The sequence below is a fragment of the Globicephala melas genome, chromosome 3, assembly GCF_963455315.2.
Source record: "Globicephala melas chromosome 3, mGloMel1.2, whole genome shotgun sequence".
NCBI classification, from domain to species: domain Eukaryota; kingdom Metazoa; phylum Chordata; class Mammalia; order Artiodactyla; family Delphinidae; genus Globicephala; species Globicephala melas.
In genome coordinates, this window is record NC_083316.1 from 152,864,225 (window position 1) to 152,888,887 (window position 24,663).

At 40.4% G+C, this 24,663-nt stretch overlaps 1 protein-coding gene across 2 annotated transcripts in view; it reads right to left on the reverse strand.

Moving 5' to 3' along the window:
* Positions 1 to 1,821: 1,821 nt before the first annotated feature.
* Positions 1,822 to 24,663, reverse strand: part of ZNF354A (zinc finger protein 354A) — a 29,537-nt gene continuing 6,695 nt past the window's right edge. Inside the window, exon 5 of one of the 2 annotated variants that reach the window (XM_030846786.3) lies at positions 1,822 to 4,210. In XM_030846786.3, coding sequence (XP_030702646.1) covers positions 2,646 to 4,210 — 1,565 coding nt within the window. In that variant the 3' untranslated portion in view covers positions 1,822 to 2,645. The remainder of the gene's footprint in view (positions 4,211 to 24,663) is intronic. The other variant, XM_060296703.2, reaches the window with a different exon arrangement.

Here is a 24,663-nt window from a genome sequence, read left to right on the forward strand (position 1 = left end):
ACAATAAATTGAACTTTGATATGTGATGCGGAAAAGGTGAACTTCATGTATGGCTGCAAGTGAGAGCTGTATTTGCAAGGAAGAACCTCCCCAAAGAAAGCCACAGCTGATCTCATACAAGGTTTTGGGAAGCTTGGTTCAAGGATTGGTGGATTTTCAGAAGCAGGAGTGTTTATTGGATTGACAGACTTTCAATTATGTTAGTGTGATCACTGAAATAAGGCAGTTATTGACTGGCATACTTTCAGAAGTATGGTCACTGACTTTCAGAAGTATGGTCATCTGGCATACTTTCAGAAGTATGGTCATCTGGCATACTTTCAGAAGTATGGTCATCTGCTGACTTGTCTACAGGCATGGGATCGTAACAAATTGGCTTTCAGAAGCTGAAGTCTCTTTAACTTGCTAACTGTCAGAAGCATGGCCACTGTTGATTTTCAGAGCATGTGTACTGATCCAAAGTAATCTCTAATTAATGGTGATTACTTGCTTACAACTTGAGACTTTGACAAAAAGAAATCTTTTCCTTTCTTTAATATGGAAAAGAAGACTTTCAATTCTCATTTACCTTCTCCTACCCCCACTCGGCCCCCCAACTTTGGTCTTTCCTCAGCCAAAAATATGAGAGAGACTATAAGGGACTGTTTCAGTCTTTGTGGAGATATAATTTTCAGCTAGCATTGCCACCTAAGTAATTTAAGTGCCAATTATTGAAGCAGAAAAATAGCTTCAACTGCTCGATTTTCATTATTGGGTAAAAGCACAACTGATTACAATAAGGGTGACCTGACAAAATCAATACAGGATGCAGTTCAAAATCATTCAATACGAGACATATCCAGTATACAGAGGATACCTGGCAACCCTACCTTCGAGTCAGCTTAGCCTTCTCATTCACCAACCTCATCTGTTTGCTTGTGAACACCATGTCTTATTTCTAATACATTATCTTGTCTCCTGTTCTCCATATATGCTGTCCCTGCTTGAGTTTGGACTCTCATTCACCTATCACTTGAATTACCATAGCCCAGATTTCTAGGCATCAGTCTATACAGCTTTAATATATACTAAATACACCCTCTACACATCGTTGCCAGAACAATGTTCCTTGCTTAACATTTTTAACTGACTCCATCAATTTCAGGATAAAATCCAAACTTTTCAAGGCAAATAGGCCCTTTGTAATCTGGCCTCTGCCTTTTACTCAGACTTTAACACCTGCCATTCTCCTGCTCATTAGTTTTATACTTGAGTTTCCATAAAGGTGTCATGGTATTACTCACCTCTACCTCTCCTATTTGGAATGCTTATCTCATCCTCTGGAGAGTTCTTATTATTCTTTCAAAACCTGGCTCAGGCATCATTGCCCCTGGAAAGCTTTCTCTGATGTCACAGGTTTCCTTGGTTACATTCAATCTCTCCTTCATCATGTCTAAATCTCTACAACATTCTTGCACTGCAACATATTGTCACAACCTATCTATTTGCCTGTTAAAACAACCACACTTACATACAGTGACATAATAATTTGCTTTACTCATCTGATTATCTCTTAACTCCATCCCTTTTCCTCCATTCATGGTTTCCTGAAGGCCTGTGACTTTTTTCTTAAAATTCCCAGTGTGCAGTATAGTACTTGCCCCAAAGCTGGGACTCAAACAACCAACCAACCAAACTACTGAGTTGTTTCTAAATTACTCCTTTTGTTTTCTTAAAACTGTTGGACACTACAGAACACCAAGTAGGAAAAACATACGCTTTATTTCATGAAGTGATTGATGTACCTTTCAATATTTTGGCACATATGCTAGATTCATTAAACTACTTTTGACAGCCCCTTCTGTTGTGAATTTAGAATATATGTTATTAAATATATATGTATAATATATATTAAATATACATTTAATAGCCTTAAACTTGAAAATCACTTATTTTTCCATTTAATATACTTAAGATGACAGCTCACAGTATATAGCATGTATAATTTCATAATAAATGACTTCAGAGCAAAAAAAATAATTCTGAGAACAGAATTAAAAATTGGGTAGAAAATTTTCAATTCACAGCAATTACTAGAAGAACAAAGGAAGAGAACACTTTTATTTCTATTTTTAAATGAAATCCATGCACAAAGTTTGCCATCAAGTCAGAAAAAGGACAAACCCCAGAAAGTGAGAGGTAGTTTACATTCATTTTAATCTTTTATTTGGTCCTTTTCTCTAAAAATGTATAATTTCTTTGACCACATCTTTTATATACTATTACAATGTCAGTTATTTTTTAAAAAGTATTAAGTTTACAGTTTAACAGGAAATCCAGTGCACACTTCCCTTCATCACCCAGATGTTTATAACAATTACATATGATATGCAGCATATGATGCTGTAGAGAAAACAATTATTTTACAAATGCCCAAAGTCAATGTCTCCAGTCAGGAATTCTTCATTTTAGGTTATTATAAAGTGTCTGATAGGACTGAACAATTTCCACTTTCCTCATTATCTATTACATAGGTTTACCCTTGGAATTTATTATTTGATGACTAAACCATAGAATAGCTTTTCATATCCATTACATTTATTACATCACTTTCATGTATTCTGATGAGCTTTGGTTTCAGAATTTCACACATGCAAACCTACTTTCTAGGGGTTCTCTTCAATATGAATTTTATAATGATTAGTAAGAGATGACCTGTGATTGAAAAGTTTCCCACATGTATTACATTCATAGGGTTTCTCTCCAGTATGAATTCTCTGATGGGCAATACGTGATGAGCTCTGTCTAAAAGTTTTCCCACATGTATTACATTTGAAGGGTTTCTCTCCTGTATGAATCCTTCGATGTTGAATAAGAGCTGAACTTTGGCCAAAAGATATCCCACATTCTTCACATCGATATGGTTTCTCTCCTGTGTGAATTCTCTGATGATTACTAAGGGATGAGTTACACCTGAAAGTTTTCCCACACTCATTACATTTATAGGGTCTTTCTCCAGTATGCATTCTCTGATGTTGAATGAGAGCTGAACTTTGTCTGAAGGCTTTCCCACACACTTTACATTTACATGGTTTCTCTCCAGTATGAATTCTTTCATGAATGATAAGTGTTGAGTGGGAACTTAAGGCTTTACCACATTCATTACAATTATAAAACTTCTCACCAGTATGAATTATTCGGTGTCTGTTAAGTCGTGAAATAGAAGTGAAACCTTTTCCACATTCATTACATCTATAAGGCTTTTCTCCAGTGTGAATTCTTTCATGTTGAATAAGAGATGCACTCTGACTGAAGGCTCTCCCACATTCACTACATTTAAAAGGTTTCTCTCCTGTGTGAATTCTCTGATGATAACGAAGGGATGAACTAGACTTAAAGGTATTGCCACATTCATTACATAAATAGGACTTCTTTCTGGAATTCATTCTCTGACATCCAGGAAGGGATGTGTTGCAACTAGATGCCTTCCTACCTGGATTATATTTATAGGGGTTTTCTCCAGCATGGATTTTTTGATGTATAAAAAGGCCTGACCTTCTGCTGAAGGATTTACCACATTCCTTACATCTATAGGATTTCTCCACAGTGTGTGTTCTTAGGTGTTTATAAAGGGATGTACTGAGAGTGAAAGCTTTCCCACATTCTTTACATATATAGGGTTTCTCTCCAGTATGAGTTATTTGATGTTGAATAAGAGCTGAACTTTGGTTAAAGGCTTTCGAACAGTCTTTACATTTAAATAATTTCTCTCCACTATGGTTTTTCTCATGTTTACGAAGGGATGAAGTATTAATGAAGGTTTTCTCACACATACTACATTTATAACGTTTCCCGGCTATGTTGATTTTTTGTTGATTAAGTAAATTGGAATTCTGTTTGAAGCTGTTTCCTTGTATTTCACATTTTGGTGGGGTTTTTTCTCTGGGAACCATCTGTTGCCTAACAAGGACTGACTTTAGGCTGAAGTTTTGGCCAAATTCAGTATTTTTATGTTTTCTTTCTACAGTGAAGATTTTTTTGTGAGTGACTGAAACTATCTGAACACTTTGGGTTTTTCTCTGCTTTTTCTCTAATCTGTCTTCATATTTGCAAGGTTTTTCTGATTTGAAGTCCCAGGGTCCATTCCTTTTGGATCTTTTCATTATCATCTCCTGAAATGAAGAACCTTGTGTTTGAGTTGACTTTGTGGTTTTATAACTGTTCTTCCATCCTGGAAGGGACAGAAAAAACTGGAGATGTTTCATGTGATACAGCATTTGGTTACTGAGACTAAATGTATAGACTGAATATTGATAGTATTTAAATAAGGTCTTGGGAGACGAGGGGAAGATGGCAGAAGACTAAGACGCGGAGATAACCTTCCTCCCCACAGATACACCAGAAATACATCTACACGTGGAGCAACTCCTACAGAACACCTACTGAATGCTGGCAGACCTCAGACCTCCCAAAAGGCAAGAAACTCCCCCACGTACCTGGGTAGGGCAAAAGAAAAAAAGAAAAAACAGAGACAAAAGAATAGGAATGGGACCTGCACCAGTGGGAGGGAGCTGTGAAGGAGGAAAGGTTTCCACACACTAGGAAGCCCCTTCACGGCTGGAGACTGCGGGTGGCGGAGGGGTGGAGCTTTGGCGCCACGGAGAAGAGCGCAGCAACAGGGGTGAGGAGGGCAAAGCAGGGATATTCCCGCACAGAGGACTCACCAGCCCAAGAGCCTTGTCTGCTCACCCGCCGGGGCGGGGCTGTGAGCTGAGGCTCGGGCCTTGGGTGGATCGCAGGAAGAGGACTGGGGTTGGCAGAGTGAACACAGCCTGCAGGGGTTAGTGCACCACAGCTACCCAGGAGGGAGTCTGGGAAAAGGTCTGGAGCTACAGAAGAAGCAAGAGACTTTTTCTTCCCTCTTCGTTTCCTGGTGCACGAGAAGAGGGGATTAAGAGCGCTGCTTAAAGGAGCTCCAGAGACGGGTGTGAGCCGCGGCTAAAAGCGCAGACCCCAGAGATGGGCAGGAGACGCTAAGGCTGCTGCTGCTGCCACCAAGAAGCCTGTGGGCAAGCACAGGTCACTATCCACACCTCCCTTCTGGGGAGCCTGTGCAGCCCGCCACTGCAAGTTTCCCGGGATCCAGGGACAACTTCCCTGGGAGAACGCACGGCGGGCCTCAGGCTGGTGCAACATAACGCCAGCCTCTGCCGCAGGAGGCTCACCCCGCACTCCGCGCCCCTCGCTCCCCCTGGCCTGAGTGAGCCAGAGCCCCCGAATCAACGGCTCCTTTAACCCTGTCCTGTCTGAGCGAAAAACAGATGCCCTCTGGCGACCTACACACAGAGGTGGGGCCAAATCCAAAGCTGAGCCCCTGGGAGCTGTGAGAAAAAAGAAGAGAAAGGGAAATCTCTCCCAGCAGCCTCAGAAGCAGCAGATTACAGCTCCACAATCAACTTGATGGAATACATGAATAGACAGCAAATCATCCCAAATGGAGGAGGTGGACTTTGAGAGCAAGATTTATGATTTTTTCCCCCTTTCCTCTTTTTGTGAGTACGTACGTGTTTGCTTCTGTGTGGGATTTTGACTGTATACCTCTACTTCTACCATTTGTCCCAGGGTTCTCTCCGTCTGTTTTTTTCTTCTTTTTTAATAATTATTTTTTATTTGAATAACTTTTATTTTACTTTATCTTCTTTCTTTCCTTCCTGCCCTCCTTCAGACAACAAAACATCCCAAATTGAGGAGGTGGACTTTGAGAGCAAGATTTCTTATTTTTTCCCCTCTTCCTCTTTTTGTGAGTGTGTATGTGTATGCTTCTGTATGAGATTTTGTCTGTATAGCTTTGCTTCCACCATTTGTCCTAAGGTTCTATCCGTCCGTATTTTTTGTTAAAAAAATTTTTTTTCTTAATAATTATTTTTTTAATTAAATAACTTTGTTATATTTTACTTCATTTTACTTTACCTTCTTTCTTTTTCCTTTCTTCCCTCATTCCTTCCTTCCTTCCTCCCTCCCTCCCTTTCCTTCTTTCCTTTTCTTCTTCCTTCCTTCCTTCCTTTCTTTCTTTCTTGCTTTCTTCCTACTTCTACTAATTCTTTCTACTTTTCCTCCCTTTTATTCTGAGCCTTGTGGATGAAAGGCTCTTGGTGCTGCATCCAGGAGTCAGTGCTGTGCCTCTGAGGTGGGAGAGCCAACTTCAGGACACTGGTCTACAAGAGACTTCCCAGCTCCACATAATATCAAATAGAGAAAATCTCCCAGAGACCTCCATCTCAATGCCAGCACTCAGATTCACTCAACGACCAGCAAGCTACAGTGCTGGACAACCTATGCCAAACAACTAGCAAAACAGGAATACAACCCCACCCATTAGCAGAGAGACTGCCTAAAATCATAATAGGTCCACAGACACCCCAAAACACACTACCAGATGTGGACCTGCCCACTAGAAACACAAGATCCAGCCTCATCCACCAGAACACAGGCACTAGTCCCCTCCACCAGGAAGCCTACACAACCCACTGAACCAACTTTAGCCACTGGGGACAGACACCAAAAACAATGGGAACTACGAATCTGCAGCCTGCAAAAAGGAGACCCCAAACACAGTAAGACAAGCAAAATGAGAAAACAGAAAAACACACAAAAGATGAAGGAGCAAGATAAAAACCCACCAACCTAACAAATGAAGAGGAACTAGACAGTCTACCTGAAAAAGAATTCAGAATAATCATAGTAAAGATGATCCAAAATCTTGGAAATAGAATAGACAAAATGCAAGAAACATTTAACAAGGACCTAGAAGAACTAAAAATGAAAGAAACAATGAACAACACAGTAAATGAAATTAAAAATACTCTAGATGGGATCAATAGCAGAATAACTGAGGCAGAAGAACGGATAAGTGACCTGGAAGATAAAATAGTGGAAATAACTACTGCAGAGCAGAATAAAGAAAAAAGAATGAAAAGAACCGAGGACAGTCTCAGAGACCTCTGGGACAACATTAAACACACCAACATTAGAATTATAGGGGTTCCAGAAGAAGACGAGAAAAAGAAAGGGACTGAGAAAATATTTGAAGAGATTATAGTTGAAAACTTCCCTAATATGGGAAAGGAAATAGTTAATCAAGTCCAGGAAACACACAGAGTTCCATACAGGATAAATGCAAGGAGAAATACGCCAAGACACATATTAATCAAACTGTCAAAAATTAAATACAAAGAAAGCATATTAAAAACAGCAAGGGAAAAACAACAAATAACACACAAGGGAATCCCCATAAGGTTAACAGCTGATCTTTCAGCAGAAACTCTGCAAGCCAGAAGGGACTGGCAGGACACATTTAAAGTGATGAAGGAGAAAAACGCGCAACCAAGATTACTCTACCCAACAAGGATCTCATTCACATTTGATGGAGAAATTAAAACCTTAAAAAAAAAATTAAAACCTTAAAACCTTTACAGACAAGCTGAGAGAGTTCAGCACCACCAAACCAGCTTTACAACAAATGCTAAAGGAGCTTCTCTAGGCAAGAAACACAAGAGAAGGAAAAGACCTATAATAACAAACCCAAAACAATTAAGAAAATGGGAATAGGAACATACATATTGATAATTACCTTAAATGTAAATGGACTAAATGCTCCCACCAAAAGACACAGATTGGCTAAATGGATACAAAAACAAGACCCATATATATGCTGTCTACAAGAGACCCACTTCAGACCTAGAGACAAATACAGACTGAAAGTAAGGGGATGGAAAAAGATATTCCATGCAAATGGAAACCAAAAGAAAGCTGGAGTAGAAATTCTCATATCAGACAAAATAGACTTTAAAATAAAGACTATTAGAAGAGACAAAGAAGGACACTACATACTGATCAAAGGATTGATCCAAGAAGAAGATATAACAATTGTAAATATCTATGCACCCAACATAGGAGCACCTCAATACATAAGGCAAATACTAACAGCCATAAAAGGGGAAATTGACAGTAACACATTCATAGTAGGGGACTTTAACACCCTACTTTCACCAATGGACAGATCATCCAAAATGAAAATAAATAAGGAAACACAAGCTTTAAATGATACATTAAACAAGATGGACTTACTTGATATTTATAGGACATTCCATCCAAAAACAAGAGAAAACACATTTTTCTCAAGTGCTCATGGAACATTCTCCAGGATAGATCATATCTTGGGTCACAAATCAAGCCTTGGTAAATTTAAGAAAATTGAAACTGTATCAAGTATCTTTTCCGACCACAACGCTATGAGACTAGATATCAATTACAAGAAAAGATCTGTAAAAAAAACAAACACACGGAGGCTAAACAATACACTACTTAATAACAAAGTGATCACTGAAGAAATCAAATAGGAAATAAAAAAATACCTAGAAACAAATGACAATGGAGACACAACGACCCAAAACCTATGGGATGGAGCAAAAGCAGTTCTAAGAGGGAAGTTTATAGCAATACAATCCTACCTTAAGAAACAGGAAACATGTCGAATAAACAACCTTACCTTGCACCTCAAGCAATTAGAGAAAGAAGAACAAAAAAACCCCAAAGTTAGCAGAAGGAAAGAAATCATAAAAATCAGATCAGAAATAAATGAAAAAGAAATGAAGGAAACGATAGCAAAGATCAATAAAACTAAAAGCTGGTTCTTTGAGAAGATAAACAAAATTGATAAACCATTAGCCAGACTCATCAAGAAAAAAAGGGAGAAGACTCAAATCAATAGAATTAGAAATGAAAAAGGAGAACAACTGACACTGCAGAAATACAAAAGATCATGAGAGATTACTACAAGCAACTATATGCCAATAAAATGGACAAACTGGAAGAAATGGACAACTTCTTAGAAATGCACAACGTGCCAAGACTGAATCAGGAAAAAATAGAAAATATGAACAGACCAATCACAAGCACTGAAATTGAAACTGTGATTAAAAATCTTCCAACAAACAAAACCCCAGGACCAGATGGCTTCACAGGCGAATTCTATCAAACATTTAGAGAAGAGCTAATACCTATCCTTCTCAAACTCTTCCAAAATATAGCAGAGGGAGGAACACTCCCAAATTCATTCTACGAGGCCACCATCACATTGATACCAAAACCAGACAACGATGTCACAAAGAAAGAAAACTACAGGCCAATATCACTGATGAACATAGATACAAAAATCCTCAACAAAATACTAGCAAACAGAATCCAACAGCACATTAAAAGGATCATACACCATGATCAAGTGGGGTTTATTCCAGGAATGCAAGGATTCTTCAATACATGCAAATCAATCAATGTGATAAACCATATTAACAAATTGAAGGAGAAAAACCATATAATCAGCTCAATAGATGCAGAGAAAGCTTTTGACAAAATTCAACAAACATTTATGATAAAAACCCTGCAGAAACTAGGCATAGAGGGAACTTTCCTCAACATAATAAAGGCCATATATGACAAACCCACAGCCAACATCGTCCTCAATGGTGAAAAACTGAAAGCATTTCCACTAAGATCAGGAACAAGACTAGGTTGCCCACTCTCACCACTCTTATTCAACATAGTTTTGGAAGTTTTAGCCACAGCAATCAGAGAAGAAAAGGAAATAAAAGGAATCCAAATCGGAAAAGAGGAAGTAAAGCTGTCACTGTTTGCAGATGAAATGATACTATACATAGAGAATCCTAAAGATGTTACCAGAAAACTACTAGAGCTAATCAATGAATTTGGTAAGTTGCAGGATACAAAATTAATGCACAGAAATCTCTGGCATTCCTATATACTAATGATGAAAAATATGAAAGTGAAATCAAGAAAATACTCCCATTTACCATTGCAACAAAAAGAATAAAATATCTAAGAATAAACCTACCTAAGGAGACAAAACACCTGTATGCAGAAAAATTATAAGACACTGATGAAAGAAATTAAAGATGACATAAATAGATGGAGAGATATACCATGTTCTTGGATTGGAAGAATCAACATTGTGAAAATGACTCTACTACCCAAAGTAATCTACAGATTCAATGCAATCCCTATCAAATTACCACTGGCATTCTTCACAGAACTAGAACTAAAAATTTCACAGTTTGTATGGGAACACAAAAGACCCCGAATAGCCAAAGCAATCTTGAGAATGGAAAACGCAGCTGGAGGAATCAGGCTCCCTGACTTCAGACTATACTACAAAGCTACAGTAATCAAGACAATATGGTACTGGCACAAAAACAGAAAGACAGATCAATGGAACAGGATAGAAAGCCCAGAGATAAACCCACGCACATATGGTCACCTTATCTTTGATAAAGGAGGCAGGAATGTACAGTGGAGAAAGGACAGCCCTTCAATAAGTGGTGCTGGGAAAACTGGACAGGTACATGTAAAAGTATGAGATTAGATCACTCCCTAACAGCATACACAAAAATAAGCTCAAAATGGATTAAAGACCTAAATGTAAGGCCAGAAACTATCCAACTCTTAGAGGAAAACATAGGCAGAACACTCTATGACATAAATCACAGCAAGATCCTTTCTGACCCACCTCCTACAGAAATGGAAATAAAAACAAAAATAAACAAATGGGACCTAATGAAACTTCAAAGCTTTTGCACAGCAAAGGAAACCATAAACAAGACCAAAAGACAACCCTCAGAATGGGAGAAAATATTTGCAAATGAAGCAACTGACAAAGGATTAATTTCCAAAATTTACAAGCAGCTCATGCAGCTCAATAACAAGAAAACAAACAACTCGATCCAAAAATGGGCAGAAAACCTAAATAGACATTTCTCCAAAGAAGCTATACAGACTGCCAACAAACACATAAAAGAATGCTCAACATCATTAATCATTAGAGAAATGCAAATCAAAACTACAATGAGATATCATCTCACACCAGTCAGAATGGCCATCATCAAAAAATCTAGAAACAATAAATGCTGCAGAGGGTGTGGAGAAAAGGGAACACTCTTGCACTGCTGGTGGGAATATGAATTGGTTCAGCCACTATGGAGAACAGTATGGAGGTTCCTTAAAAAACTACCAATAGAACTACCATATGACCCAGCAATCCCACTACTGGGCATATACCCTGAGAAAACCATAATTCAAAAAGAGTCATGTACCAAAATGTTCATTGAAGTTCTATTTACAATAGCCCAGAGGTGGAAACAACCTAAGTGTCCATCATCGGATGAATGGATAAAGAAGATGTGGCACATATATACAATGGAATATTACTCAGCCATAAAAAGAAACAAAATTGAGCTATTTGTAATGAGGTGGATAGACCTAGATTCTGTCATACACAGTGAAGTAAGTCAGAAAGAGAAAGACAAATACCGTATGCTAACACATATATATGGCATTTAAGAAAAAAAAATGTCATGAAGAACCTAGGGTTAAGATAGGAATAAAGACACAGACCTACTAGAGAATGGACTTGAGGATATGGGGAGAGGGAAGGGTAAGCTGTGACAAAGCGCGAGAGAGGCATGGACATATATACACTACCAAACGTACGGTAGGTAGCTACTGGGAAGCAGCCCACATAGCACAGGGAGATCAGCTTGGTCCTTTGTGACTGCCTGGAGGGGTGGGATAGGGAGGGTGGGAGGGAGGGAGACGCAAGAGGGAAGAGATATGGGAACATATGTATATGTATAACTGATTCACTCTGTTATAAAGCAGAAACTAACACACCATTGTAAAGCAATTATACCCCAATAAAGATATTAAAAATAAAAATAAATAAATAAATAAATAAGGTCTTGGTATATGGCCAAAAACAGTAAGAAGAAAAATTCAGGAGATTTAAGTGGTACAGAGAAACAATCAACAGGAGTTGAGAAGAACAGAGTGAAGAAAAGATTAAACAAACCCATTTAAAGAGGGTGAGTGCAAGAGCGATCAGAAGAATTGGCTAATGGAAAATGGAGAAGAGGGATTCAAAGGGGATCCATGAATTGGAAAAGGCAGCCTGGGATCAGAGTCCAAAGCCCATGATAGAATCCTAAATTTTCTTCATGACATTTTTCTTCTTTCTGTAATCATTCCTAATCTGGAAAGTCTTCATCCCTTTTCCCTCATGCCAAATTCCTTTGTATCCTTCAGATTCAGTTCAAAAGTTAACTGAGTCCTTTCTTGACTGTGAGTTTCCAGAGTGCATTTCTCTTATTACAGGCACTCACCAGTGTAAAAAAATATATATATATATATATTCTATATATGTAATTATATTTATCTATATCTAAATATTTTTCACCTTCCTTTTCTACTCTAATGTTCTCTGCAAGCAGATTAGCATGCCCTATTAACCTACAGATCCTAATGGCATCTGAATTATACACAAAATGTTTGTTTTGTTAACCTTCCTTAATAACTTACATATACCTAATTTGAACAATGTCAAATAATCTCTATTATTTTTATATTAATTTCATACACACACACACACACACACACACACACACACACACAGGATTCAAGCACTTGTATGAGAAGTTGCCTTCCAGGACAGTACATTATACAAGCAATGGAAGGGTTTCAGAGCCAGTTCAAACAGGAAGTAATTACTGAGGTGCCAACAGGTAGGCATGAAGCCAAAAGTTGCAAGATAAGAAAGCAGCCTTGCTCATGCATCAAGCAGGAGATGCTATGCAAGTGGCATAGAAAAGAGTCAAAGATCAATAAGACAGGAATAAACATAAAAAGGTAAAAAGGGTTAACATGATAAGGTGGTAAAAAACAGAATTAAATTCAATAAATTTTAAAATGGGGTAAGGACACAATTCATTGAATATTAAATTCTGTCAGGGAATAGGTACACATATAGTTTGGCATTTTCTCCTGGGCTAGAGTAACCATTTAAAGGGCTCCTTTGCAACTCACTGTATTTTGAGATTCCTATCTGACATTCACTATCTCACCTGTATACAGATTCTCTCTGCTTGGTGAACATAATATATTCTGCTTTTCTCTTTTCTTCTACAAGTGTTAACTTCTCAGTTTCCTTTATGGGTAACTTTTTCTATTTCCACTTTAAAAATTGCTTTCCCTAAGGTTTGGGGGTTTTTCCCCCCACTCTACACACCCTCTCTTTTTTTTTTTTTTTGCGGTACGTGGGCCTCTCACTGTTGTGGCCTCTCCCATTGCGGAGCACAGGCTCCGGACGCGCAGGCTCAGCGGCCATGGCTCACGGGCCCAGCCGCCCCGCGGCATGTGGGATCTTCCTGGACCGGGGCACGAACCCGTGTCCCCTGCATCGGCAGGCAGACTCTCAACCACTGCGCCACCAGGGAAGCCCGACCCTCTCTAATTTTATATGCACCCATCTTTACTATTTTTTTTTAAGGCACTGATATTTGCCAAACAGAGCAAGTGAGAATAAGACTCATTTTAAAATACATATATAGATAAGTATCAGTAAATCACTCATTAAATTAGGAACCACATCTTCTGGAAGAGCCCATAATGTGCATTCGTGTAATAGCTCTTCTTCACTTAGCCAATCACAAAACCTATCTGCTCTCTAATCTTTACTATTTGTTGTAACAGAAAGAGGAGTTTTTTATTTTCTGTTCAACACCTTTCAATTTCCTTGTCCATCTAAGTCTTGCTTAAGTGATCCAAATTTCAATAACATTATTTGGGCAGAAGTGTGGGAGGCAGTGGCAAAAATGGAGTACTTTCCCTGTGAACATCAGTCACTGGTTCTACATGAGCTGGGAAGAAGATAGCAAGATTCCGAAATTTTGGATTGTAGTTTATAAGGCAAAGTTAGAGACCCTGCCTTAGGTCTGTATGTAAAGACTGCAGTTTTACAACCAACAACTTTACTAGAGCCCTGAGCACTGGGCTCGGGTACCTAAATGGTACTCTGTTTCTCATGCTTTACTGTTCCACCGTAGTCTCCTAACTAGTCTCCCCACCTCATATCTTGCTGTCGATTCAGTCTCCACACTGTAGCCACAGTAATCTTTCTAAAATCCACATCTTACCATGTTGCAAACTTCTGTAAGATCCTCCAACTTATCTTCAATGATTTGTATATAAGTAAGGTCCTGAGTACTTAACATGGTCAACAAGGTGTTTCATGATCTGACCTTCATTCACCTCGGTACTCATCTCCCTACCCTGGTTTCTTGCCAGGTATGCTGAACTGCATGCAGTTTCTGGAGCACTACATGTTTTTATCTTATTTCGTTATCTTTGCATATGCTGGAGACATCCTTTCCATTCACAAATATTTATTAACTGCCTACTATGGACCAGGTAATGTTCTAGGGAATGCAGAGAATGTGATAAGACAGAGTTCCGGTCTTTGAGGAGCTTATACCTTGGTTTTGTGTATGTGTATTGTGTGTGTGTGTGTATGTGTGTGTGTATGAGGGAGGGATGGACTGACAATAAGTAAACAAACAACCATATGGATGTGTGAAGCAAGAGCTTCCTGGGCAAAGAAAACAGCAAACACAAAAGTGTGGTGACTTCTGAGGAACAGCAAAGAGGCTGTGTGGCTAGAGTGCAGCGAGCAAAAGAGAAAATAGTAAATAACATTGGAGGAATAGGTAGAGGCAAGTCATATAAGGCCTCACAGGTCATGTAAGGACTCTGGAATTTTATTCTAAGTATCATGGGAAGTCACAAGGCAATTACATGCTCACTCAAGTTGGCTACTGTGTAGAGAACAGACTGTTGGGGCACAAGTGGAAGCAGGGAAGATTAGGAGGCTCCTGTAGTTAAGTAGATGAGAAATGGGTTAGAGGTATATGGTGACTGCATCCTTATCACATACTAACAGAACTGAAATTGCTGGAGGACTCTATGTGGGGTGCTGAGAGGGAATAAAAGAGTTAGGGATCACTCCTAGGTTTCCAGCCTGAAAATGATGAATGCTGGCACAAGCTACTGAGAAGAAGACTAGGAAAAGGGCAAGTCTCAGGGGTTATTCTGTTTCAGATATGTTCATTATGGCTGAAATGCCTTAAGAGACACTGAAGAAGATACTGAAACATTTTTTATGTATTATTTTGGAGATATTTTTAGATTATTTTGGAAAAGGTTAAAGCTACATTCAGGTGTTTAGGAGTCATCAGTAGGTAAGTTTTATTTAAAGCTGAAGAACTGGGCTTCCCTGGTGGTGCAGTGGTTAAGAATCCGCCTGTCAATGCAGGGGACATGGGTTTGAGTCCTGGTCCAGGAAGATCAACTTAGTTGCTCTAAGGAGCAACTAAGCCCGTGTGCCACAACTACTGAGCCTGCGCTCTGGAGCCTGTGATCCACAACTGCTGAGCCTGCGCACCTGGAGCCCGTGCTCCGCAACAAGGGAAGCCACCACAATGAGAAGCCTGCGCACCGCAACAAAGAACCCCCGCTTGCCGCAACTAGAGAAAGCCCGCGTGCAGCAACAAAGACCCAACGCAGCCAAAAAAAAAAAACAAAAAAAAACTTAAGAACTGAAAAAGTCACTTAGGCACTGTAATACTAGAGGGCAAGAAAAGGAAGAAAAGCAGAAGAGTATGGTGGTTCAGAAGCCAAAGGAAGAAAGTACTCCAGTGAGCAGGCAATGATCAACTTTGTTAAACAATTTAAGAATTAAAAACTTAACCCTGATTGTGCCAAGATGGAGACTGTCTGGGATTTAATAACTGCTTTTCATGGAACAGTAAGGAAGAAAGCCCCACTGGAGTGCACAGAAGAAACAATGGGAGGTGAGAACATGGAGACATCAAGTATAGAAATGCTTTTGAAAAGTTCTGTTTAAAGGAGAATAGAGAAACAGGACATGGGGAGTTTTCATTTTTTAATGGAAGTAATTATAGCTACAAGGGTCCATACCAATACTGTGAAACTCACCTCAACTCTACTTCAAGTGCCAATGCCTTAGTCCAGAATGGGACTAATAACTTAAAACAGTCATGTTTCCCAATGAAGGGGACATGAGTCCTGGATTATGGACATCCTAACTGTTCTTTATGGTCTGCTTAAAGTTTTCTGTAGGTCTAAGATATGTCTCCTGAAGTGCAGTTCAACTTTTGCTCTCTCCCAGAATCAAGCCTGGGCCTGAGCTAACTCATGAACAAGGTTATGACTTAGGTCAGAAGTTTAGAGACCAGGTGACTTGCCAATGACCACCACCCTGACTAGTTCCTGTCATTAGGTCTAGATTCTCCTCCCTTGGTGCTTATGAAACTCTGTGAGTCTCTCTTCAACCTTCTCTCCCTAGATGATTTCATCCACTCCCACACCTCCTATCTGAATGACTATCCTGACCCTTTACAGAGGTATTTCCAGCTGCCTGCTAGACTCTTCATTTGAGTATTTTTCTTCAAATTCAGCTTGTCCAAAGCCGAATCCAGTGCGTTCCTTTCAAACTCTTTTTTGTGTTTCCGAGTTATGAATTATATCATAACTTCTTCGTAACTTCTTCAGCTCCTTTGCCATGAATTCTCAGTTTCATCTCAGAATCTTCTCTCCCCTGCATTCCAAGTCTAGTCAGTCATCAAATTCCCTTGAATCTCTTCACTAAGATGTCTCTAACAACCATCATTAATACATCCAAGTTCAGGATCTCCTTACTCAATAGTGACTATTGCTATTGACCTTCAATTTGATCCTTTGACCCGTTTCTCACCTTTCTAGCATTACTTCCCACTGAATTTAACCTTCTTACTGTACAGAACTCCTCTTATTATTTCAAAAAGCATTGACTGCTCCTTATTTAATTCATTCATCAAATACTTAAAAAGCACCTACAATATGTCAGCCTCTATCCTAGGCATGTGATCCACAAAACATTCCAGATCTGGTAATGAAAAGAAACAGTTAACTTCTTTAAGGAGCTCGCAGTTTGGCATAAGAGACAAAAAAGGAGAAGTGTGATAATTTATACAACAAAAACACAAGACAGAAATGGATGAAAATGTGAGCTTACAACAACATCCAAACTACCCTCAGATAGTAGCAAGTGCAAGCTGGGAAGCCGTACAAGTGTGGCCAGAATTTGGGGGAAGGAATGTCTAAAATGGGATTTTAAAGGATTAGCCATAGATTAGATGGAGGGATAGTGTGAGGGCTAAAGGCAGCATCAAAATCTTTGAACCCAAGCCAACTTTCCAGACCTATATCCTTCCCACCTTATCCTACAGGTGGTCAGATTCAAAATTATTCCTATAAAAATGTCACATGCATTTGCAGTCTCATAAGGTTTTCTAGAGTCAGAGAATTGAGGGAGCTATATGCTGAGAATTATACACAACACCACCATGGGGGCAGAACTACACATCTGTAAATGTATTCCAGAATGCCTGTGTTGGTGAAAAAGAGAAATGCTGTTTTAGAAATTCTGTTGTTAGTAATTCTGATTTTTAAAGCTTTTTATTATGGAAAATGTTCAGCATGTACAAAAGTAGAATGAATTGTACAATGAATTGCCAAGCCAGCATCAACAATCACTAATGCTGTTTCATCTATTACCTTATTATGGGTTGAACTGCATCACCCAAAAAAGATATGTTGAAGTCCTAATTTCCAACTACTTAGAATATGACCTTATTTGGTAATAGTAACTTTGCAGATTCAATCAAGTTGAGATGAGGTGATTAAGGTAGGTCCTAATATGACTGGTGTCTTTATAAAAGGGAAATTTGGACACAGGCAAGCACAGAAAGACCATGTCAAGATACCCCAGGGGAACACCAAGTGACAAGAGAAGCAGAGACTGGAGTGATGCAGCTGCAAGCCAAGGAACAAGGACCACTGGCCACATCCAGAAGGTAGGGAGAGGCAAGGAAGGATTCTACCTGGAGTTTCAGAGGGAGCATGGTCCCGCAAAACTGTGAGACAATAAATTTCTGTTGTTTAAAGCCACACAGTTTGTGGCACTTTGTTGGAGCAGGCTGAGAAAATTAATACAACTCCCTTACGTCTCTTTCATTAGCATATGCTAAAGTACGCTAATTCCATATTGTATCATTTCATCAATAATATTTCAGAACACATTTCTCAAAGATAAGAACTCTATTTGTAAACATAACCACATATTTTTATTATACCCACCAAAATCAACATTATTTTTGAAGTTATTTTTGCCTTACAGGTACTAATTACATGTTCTTCACCCAATTCCAATGTGGTGGGGGGGGGCGGTTTCCACATCAATAATAAGCAATTCTTGGATACCAACTGGGTGTCCTACAATTCAGCTCAACTCTGACATTATCTACCTGGAGATAGCATCATATCCCACAGGTTAAGGGTTCAGTCCTACAAGACTGCCCCCTGCCTCCCTCAGACACCAGTTACAAGCCCAGGTTATCATCTGTACTTCTGACCAACTGGCTATAAATCAGAGGTTCCCACGACCCCCTTCTTAGGTTTGGTTAATTTGCTACAGTGGCTCATGGAACTCAGAGAAACATTTTGCTTACTAGATCACCAGTTAATTATAAGAGGATATAACTTGGGAACAGCCAGATGGAAGAGATGCACAGGGCAATGTATGGGGAAAGGGCATGGAATTTCTAAGCCCTCTCTAAGTACACCACTCTCCCCAGATCTCCACATATTCACCAACCCAGAAGCTTTCTGAATCTGTCCTTTTGGGTTTTTATGGAGGCTTCATTATACAGGCATGATTGATTAAATCATTGGCCACTGGCAACTAATTCAACCTCCAGTCCCCCTCCCCTCCCTGGAGGTCAAGGGGCGGTACTAAGTTTCAACCCTCTAATCACATGATTGGTCCTGGCAACCAGGCCCCATCCTAAGGTAGGGTCCAAAAGAAACCTCATTAACATAACAAAGACACCTTTGTGGCTCTCATCACCTAGGAATTCCCAGGGTTTTAGGAGCTCTGTACCAAATATATATTTCTTATTATAAATCATAATATTTATATAAATCACTAAGGATCTTTATTCAAGCTGCTGTGATTTAAAAGCATTTGAGATAATTTTTCTCTATGTGACTAAGCCAGCAACCTGAAACAAAATTAGGGTCATTTGTTTCATTTTGCTTTCAATATTTATGGAACACTTTTTCATTTTTGTTTAATCTTGTTTTATAATTTATAAAACATTTTTATGGTTCCAAAGTCAACATTATAAAAACAATGTACCTTAAAAAATTCTGCATTCTATCCTTGTTCTCTCAATCCTTTTTCTTTTTCTTCCTTCACCTTATAGGTAACCATTTTTATAGATCTGCTTTTATCCTTTTTTTTTTTTTTTGGCTTCTCTATTTTTTTTTTAATATAAGCAAATATACACTTTTTATTTTTTGGTATTTCCTCCTTTCTTTGATAAAAGTCCTACTCTCACTGTTCTGTTCTGCACTTTCCCCTACTTAGTAATATTATCACCCCACAGTGGAATTTACAGAGTTCTTCCTCATTCCTTTTTACAGTGAGAATTCCACTGTGAGAATGTCCCTCAGCTTATTCAACCAGATTCCTTTGATGGACAGTTGGATTAACTCTAACTGTAATACACCAGGACATCATATGGGTACACGATAAAGGTACAGCTTTAAACCAATATCCATATTGCTAATTAGAAGTCATAGCATTTATAAAATTCTAGCCCAAACTGGACCCACTGGGCTAACATTATCCAAAGCCACATACAACCAAAATCATCTCTTCTGCCAGCCAAGAAGAGAGCCAGCTGAAGGCTGTAGAACTACTCCTTAGAATGAAGAAGCTCTTTATGTACTGACATGGAAAGAGTTTCAATACATATCAAGTGAAAGGGGCAGAATAATGTGTGCTGTATAATATAATTTGAGTGGACAGAGGAAAAAAAAGAAATATTTGTTTATATTTGCATAGGAGAGCTCTCCAGCTACTGCCTCCTTGTCACATCTTACTTTGTCGTACCCCACACGTATTCATGTCCTCCTGCTCACTCACCCCTCATGGGCTCCATTCTGGCTTCTGTCCTTACCACTACTCTCTCTAAGGCAACCATGACCTTCATGTGACAAAGGCAAGATGCTCTCTTCAGTCCCCACCTAACTTACCTCTCAGCAGCATCTGATAGTGACCCCTCATTTTCCTTCAGATGCTCACTACCTAAGCTACAGTGACCCTGAACTTGCCTCCAAATTCTTCTCATGTTCCACCACCTTCAATCTCCTTTGCGGCTTTTCAATCTTTTTTGTGCGCTCATTTTCCTCTACCTGATCTTTAATCCTTGGAGTTCCATAGGGTTGAGTCCTAGGCCCCTGATTCTTTTCACTCTGTACCCTTTCCACAGGCCAGCTTCATCTATAAACATACTCTAGGCAAGACTTCTCTCACTCTCCATACCTAATTATACAACACCCTGCTCAAAACAGCAACTTACATGTTTCAAAGACAGCTCAACTGAATTTATGATTATTTCCTCCCCCAACCTGTATAACCTTTTTGTCTCTGTAATTGGCACCAGTTCTGAATCGAAACTTTAAAAGGCATCCTTCACACCTCTCCCTCCGCTAATCAATTACCAAGACTTGTTTGTTCTGCCATCTAAATATGTCTCAAGTTCATCTACTTTTACCTACCTCTACTGATACCATCCTTTATGAGACTTGACTTCAATGACACTAGACTCCTGAGTTTCCTTCTACAGTACACCTTACCTTGTCTTCCCTACGGGTTCATTTCTCTCTGCCTAGCCATGAAATGCCAGAGTTCCTCAAGACTGAGTCCTAGGCTCTTTCTTGCTCTTGCTGTACTCTGAATCCACTTCACAGGCTAACTCAAACTCAACCACTGTTTCAATTATCTTTAGTGACAGGGTCTCCCAAATTTACATTTAATGCCCAGGGTATATTATAAGGGGTGGAACTCCAAATCAAACAGGCTATTTGACATCTCCACTTGAATAACTGGGTCAACCAAAGACAACTTAATTTAATTCATCCAAAACCATATTTATACCATCCCCCAAATCTGATCTCCTAGCACCACTATCTCAGTGAATGATATCACTGTCCATCCCAGAACAAGCCACAAACCAAGCACGCATCCTTGACAACTCCATCTCCTCTATCTTCCACATCTAAACCATCTCCAAGTCCTGTTGCTTTTATCTGCCAAATATCTCTGCAACTGGTTCCCTTTTTTCTGTCTCCATCACGACTACCTAACCAAGTCATTCGTACATTCACTAACTGGAAGCTGACTCTGACCAGGCACTATTTTAGGTACTGGGGACATGGGAACAAATGAAACAGACAACCCAGCATGAGGGAATTTACAATCCAGAGAAGAGCTGATAATAAATATGTACTATTTTGCAGTAATAAGTACTCTGAGAGAAAATGAAGCATGGTGAGGGGATAAAGAATGTGGAGGACAAAGGACCTGTGTCCTGTGGAGGACAAAGGACAAAGGATGAGCTGTGTCTAACTGACAAAGTGCCATCTGAGCAGAAACCTGTATAGTGTGAGGAAGTGAGTCAAGTGGGCTCCAGGCCGTCAGGAAGAAGAATGGTCCAGGAGAGGAAAAAGCAAGTGCAGAGGCCCTGAGGTGGGAGCCTGCTTGGCCTTCCTGATGAACTACAAGGAGGCCAGGGTGATTAGAGTTCTCCTATGAAGGGCAGAGAGGAAGGAGGTGAAGGCGAAGAGGTAGCTGGGGCCAGACCACAAAGGCCTCTGAGGGCCACGCTGGGGGCTTTGGATTGTGTTCTATGTGATAGAAGCCACTAGAGGTTTTGAGCATGGGAGTGAGATGACCTGATCTATCTTTTAAATAGACCATTCTGGCAATTACAAGGACAGTAGATGTTGGTGGCAGGAGAGGAGCGCAGGGGATGAGAACAAGACTAAATCAAACATAGTAAACAGGGCTACAGAGCATTTGGGCTCAACTTTCACCTTGTAAGAAATTCACTCTTTAAAATTACTGCATGTTATTTCATTAGGCTGCCGCTATAACCCCTATAGCACCTTTCTGCAAATTAGAAAAAGACCCCTACTCTCTGTGCAGATGCAGCCCCAGCAAATCTCGGTGAGTGGAAGGCAGCCCACAAGCAACCCCTCAGCTGACCACCCTTCCAGGTTCAGTCTGCCCTGAATTCTTGTATAAATATAACAAAGGAAGAGAAAAAGACAAAGAAAGAAAAACACCTTTACATTGGAGGTAACTGTTAACCTAGATCATCCCTGGATTTTTAAATTTTTGAATAAAAGAATATTTTCATGTTAGGTGTAAACCAAACTCATGAGACGTTCAAGTTGACTTAATCACATTATTCTTATTTTATATATATATATATTTTACATACATAATATGCCAGAATAGTGATTAGACTTTGGACTCATTTCTTAAGTAAGAGACTCAGATGAGACTGAGGGAAGTGACTGTTCAAAGGGTCGGTTTTTGGTTCTGGTCTAGAGTTAATGATCAAGGTGCTTCCAAGAACATCCAGGTCCTTCACCTGAGCTCACAGGGAAGTGAGCTCCCCTTGGAAGGGAAACTGTTCCGAGGGCACTTTAGTCCAGGTAGATGGGAGATTCGCCAGGGGTGCAGGAGAGACACAACCACAGGCCAGCACTCCCAGGACGCTCCATCTGACTGTCACCTTTGACCAAAGAGAGGAGGTTCATCCCATCAAGAGAAACACACACACTGGTTGGCTCTGATGTCCTTACTTCCTCCAGACACCCACTCAGAGTTTTCCTTCAGGGACAGCTTCCCAAACCTGAGAAGGACTTGACGTCACCACTAGGTGCCTTCAGGGTCTCTCTGGACAGCTTTCGACTCCAGTCATACTTCCTATTCAGTTTAATCCAACTAACACTTCACTCAGGAAGGGGGATTCCTCATGGATCAGAGGCTCCCAAGGCTCTGATTGAAATGGAAAATGGAAGGGGAACAATTCTTCCTTTGATCTTCCACGCCATACTCAGTCCACACCTGACGCCCCTCCTAAACTCTCCACTGGTTCCCTGCTGCCTGTGTTCTCTGTTTACTTTGTGGTGGTCTCTAGCAATTCCCACAAAATCAGAATATTTCTCCCAAGGGACAGTTAAAAGATATAAGGAGAGATAAGTGTGGTTCCCACCTCAAAAGATCTCATCTTATACGGGGAAGAATGAGCTCTACTAAAGGTGTGGGCGCTTTAGGGATCGAGACAGCCTGTCCCACAGCCCTTCTGCTGGGCCCCCATTGTGTGGGGGCATCACTGACTCGTCTGGACCCAACAGCAACCTCAGACAAGTCCTACCACGTCTATGACAGGTGGCTCCACATTGGTTGCAGGCTGATCCTTGCAGAATATAAACCTGGGCCCGTGGCCAGGGTACTTCAACTCCTCAGAGGCTGTGCCTGGCTCTCAGGTCCCGGCCCCCTCTCCCCGCTCCCGTCTCCACACGCCGGCTTCCTTTGTCTGGACTCTCGGACATGCTCTTCCTGTGCCTGAACGCTTTTCACAACGTGGGATCTGGCCCTTCCTCGGGAAGCCTTGCCCACAGCACCCCTCCTGTTCCACGTTCTCACAGCACCTGCGGCTCTTCCCCCGAGGTCCTCACCAGTCTGTCATTCCACAGTCCTGTGTGCGCTTAGCCTCCCCCTCCACTGAGCTCCGCCAGGGCAGGACCTGCGTCCTTCTGTCCAAGGTTGCACTGCTATTTATCACGGGACAGGAAAGCAGTGGGCGAGGGTTAGAACCTGGCTCCCCCAGAGCCTTGGCCTCCCCAATTCAACAGCTCTCAGTCCTCAACTTCCATGACAGCCGAATCTGCCAGTTTTCTCCTCTGGTGACTTCTTCTCAGGCTCAGCCACAGATTCTTCCTTCTTAACCCACCTCACAAACACTGAGGTTTCCTGGGACTCTGTCCTCTCCTCCGTTCCCTCATCTTCTCAGCTCAAGGCTTCAAATGTCACCTTTGCACTGATGGCTCCCTGACCTCCCTGTTGAGTTCCAACCCTGTATACCTTCTACAGCTGTCCACTGGTGACCTCTACCCATATTTCACTAACATTTCAAATGAAATCCATCCCACACCAAACCTGTCCTATACCCTTAATGAAGGGACCTCTCCTCTTTCCTGAACTCACTGCACATGCCTTCCTCCAGGTAACGTCTTGCCTACATTATGCAATAATCTCCAGAAGGTTCCCACCTCTAGTTTTTCCTCACTTCAAATCTAAGACCAACAGTGTTTCCAAAGTGACCATTCTTATTTAATTGAAATTGCGTAATAAGGACTTCATGAATATATTCTCCGTGAAAATTTTAATAACATTGCATGTAACTAAAGTCCCCTTTCATCAATGCCCATTCTCAATCCCAATCCAAATGTAACTAGCTACCAGTTCAGGTGTCCCCCGACCTTTCTCTCGGCACTTACACGCATATTATGCATATAGACAAACACCCACATAATTTTCTTTACACATAAATGGCAACATGTCATAATAATGCACCGTAACTAGCTTTAGTCCTTCACGTAGCTTGGAGCTCCGCCCACACCAGTGCTGCTGCTTTCTGACTGTGGTGCTGTTGTGCCAGTGTAGGGACCCACCTCAGCTTCTTTACTCTTTACTGAAGGACGTTTAAAGTATCTCAGACTCAGACTATTTTTTCTAAAATATCAACAACCATACAACTCTTCTGCTTGAAACTCTTGAATTATTTCCAGTCATCCATGGAC